This window comes from Arabidopsis lyrata (genome assembly GCF_000004255.2).
Source record: "Arabidopsis lyrata subsp. lyrata unplaced genomic scaffold ARALYscaffold_1084, whole genome shotgun sequence".
NCBI classification, from domain to species: Eukaryota; Viridiplantae; Streptophyta; class Magnoliopsida; order Brassicales; family Brassicaceae; genus Arabidopsis; species Arabidopsis lyrata.
The window spans coordinates 1-1840 of record NW_003301883.1 but is presented as its reverse complement, the minus strand read 5'-3'; the positions used below and the strand labels follow the sequence as shown (position 1 = coordinate 1840).

At 37.4% G+C, this 1840-nt stretch overlaps 1 protein-coding gene across 1 annotated transcript; it reads left to right on the top strand.

Annotated features, from left to right (window-relative positions):
- The first annotated feature begins 24 nt into the window (after positions 1-24).
- LOC9298230 (F-box protein SKIP17) lies at positions 25-1234 on the top strand. The gene is made up of 7 exons (XM_021031339.1): positions 25-133; positions 216-280; positions 365-437; positions 520-582; positions 699-757; positions 879-953; positions 1044-1234. Exons 1-7 carry the CDS (start codon positions 113-115, stop codon positions 1114-1116), a joined length of 429 nt encoding a protein of 142 aa, XP_020886998.1. The 5' UTR covers positions 25-112; the 3' UTR covers positions 1117-1234.
- The last annotated feature ends 606 nt before the right edge of the window (positions 1235-1840 follow it).

The following is a 1840-nucleotide window of genomic DNA, read 5'->3' as shown; positions in this document are numbered from 1 at the left end:
GTCTGGTTGATTTTGATTAGGCATCATAACATATTCAACCATCGAATTGTTTGTGACCAACTGCCCCAAGTTAACTTCTCTAACACTCCTAAATTTCAATCTAAATGAGGCAATGGCCCGAATCATTTTTAAGGTATGGCTCTTCTTCCTTTATTTCTTCTCACTTCATTTAGTACATGTACCCCCAAAAAAAATTATGTTGGGATTTTTTGCAGGGTTTTCATAAACTTAAGTATATCAATCTCTCCAACACAGTTGGATTCGATGGAAGCTTTTTGAGGTTCATGTGGTTTAATACACAATGAAATGATATATCATCTTGGTTTATATTAGAAAGATCTCTGACGTAAAATTTTGATGGTAGGGTTTTGGGACATAGATGCAACGACAGTCCTCTCGAGACACTAATACTGCGTAATTGTTTTTCTCTCCAAGAGGTTAGCAAATTTTGTTAGTGGCATATGTCATTCTTAATGTAACACTCATGAGCCTTAACTATTGAATCTCAAATATATTCAGAGCGAAGTATTGAAGTTTTTGAATTCACTAATCGCGGGGAACTTCATATCCATTCAATACATTGTAAGTTCTATAGCAACCATTGGAACAACGCAAATCTGCTAAACAAGATGCATTTAAATTTACTCATAAGTCATAAATATATCCCATTATTGCGTCTTTATCTTTCCCTCTAATAGGATGTATCAAGCAACAAAGGTTTAGCTTGTGATGGTGAAAGAAGAACTTCCAAACCAAAGTACGTATAACTAAACATTTCATTTACTAAACGTAGTAGTCATGTAATCGATTCTCTCCATGATGGGTATTATTTTGTGTGTGGCCAATATTGTTATTGTTTGTGTGTGTGTATTTTGTAGCTTTCCTTTGGAAAAGCTGAAAGAAGAAAGATCAGATGTCACATTTGTTGCGGAATTTCCCTCAGAAACAAAAAGGTACCAATTGTTATTTATTAGACTTATTAAATTACGAGTAACTGAATACTATCACTAATGGATGGCTTTTTGGTAAACTTGTGGCACCAGATTGTTTTATTTTGGCAGCTTAACGGATGGCAACATTTTGGACGCCATTTATGGATCGGATAATTTAATTTAGTTAACTATTTGGAAAAAAACAAGATAAAACATTTTGATATCTCAATAATATGCATACTCTAAACTAATACGTGGGTTTGGCTAAATAGCCTGATATGACCGTGGTTGTTTTAGCACCATGAAAAATCATCTTCTTTTTTTCTGAATCTCTAGCTAGGGCCTGGTCTCTAATCTCAGAACAATATCTTGTGGTTCAAACCACTCTATGAGTCTATAAATATGCCCACTCATCAGTACTCCCATCTTCTTGTTGATTAAGGAGTGAAAGCTCCAGCTAGCTGGGTGATCATCTGCTTTAATAATGCTTCTCAAAGCAAAAGATGGTGTGCAAAGAAATAAAAAACGTCCGCAGGAGGCGATTTTCTAAGCGACTAGGGTTTTTTTTGTCGTTGGCTCCACGCAAGAAGGTTTTCAGGCGGTCAGCCGCCGGGTCTTTCCAGGATGGTGGACATTGTAGGAGAGGTGGCAGTGTCGGGTTCAAGCCAATCGAAGGAGGTTCCAAGTCCAAAATCGTATGCGAATGTTGTTGGTAGCAGACCTAGTCTTGCTAAATTTGATGTGAATGTTTCAACAGTTGATGGCAAGGCCACGGTGGCCGTACCGGATACAATTTTGGATGATTCTGTTCCCTTGTGGGAGGATTTCTTAATAGGTCGATTCCCAGGTACAGCTCCCCATGTAGCGAAGATCCATGTCATAGTTAATAAATTATGGAACTTGGGTGG

What these genes read in the sequence shown, in the direction of transcription:
- LOC9298230 (XM_021031339.1), top strand. Translation starts at nt 113, where the DNA reads ATGGCCCGAATCATTTTTAAG. An exon ending in TGGCCCGAATCATTTTTAAG is followed by an intron (nt 134 to 215) that starts GTATGGCTCTTC and finishes GATTTTTTGCAG; the next exon opens with GGTTTTCATAAACTTAAGTA. An exon ending in TCATATCCATTCAATACATT is followed by an intron (nt 583 to 698) that starts GTAAGTTCTATA and finishes TCCCTCTAATAG; the next exon opens with GATGTATCAAGCAACAAAGG.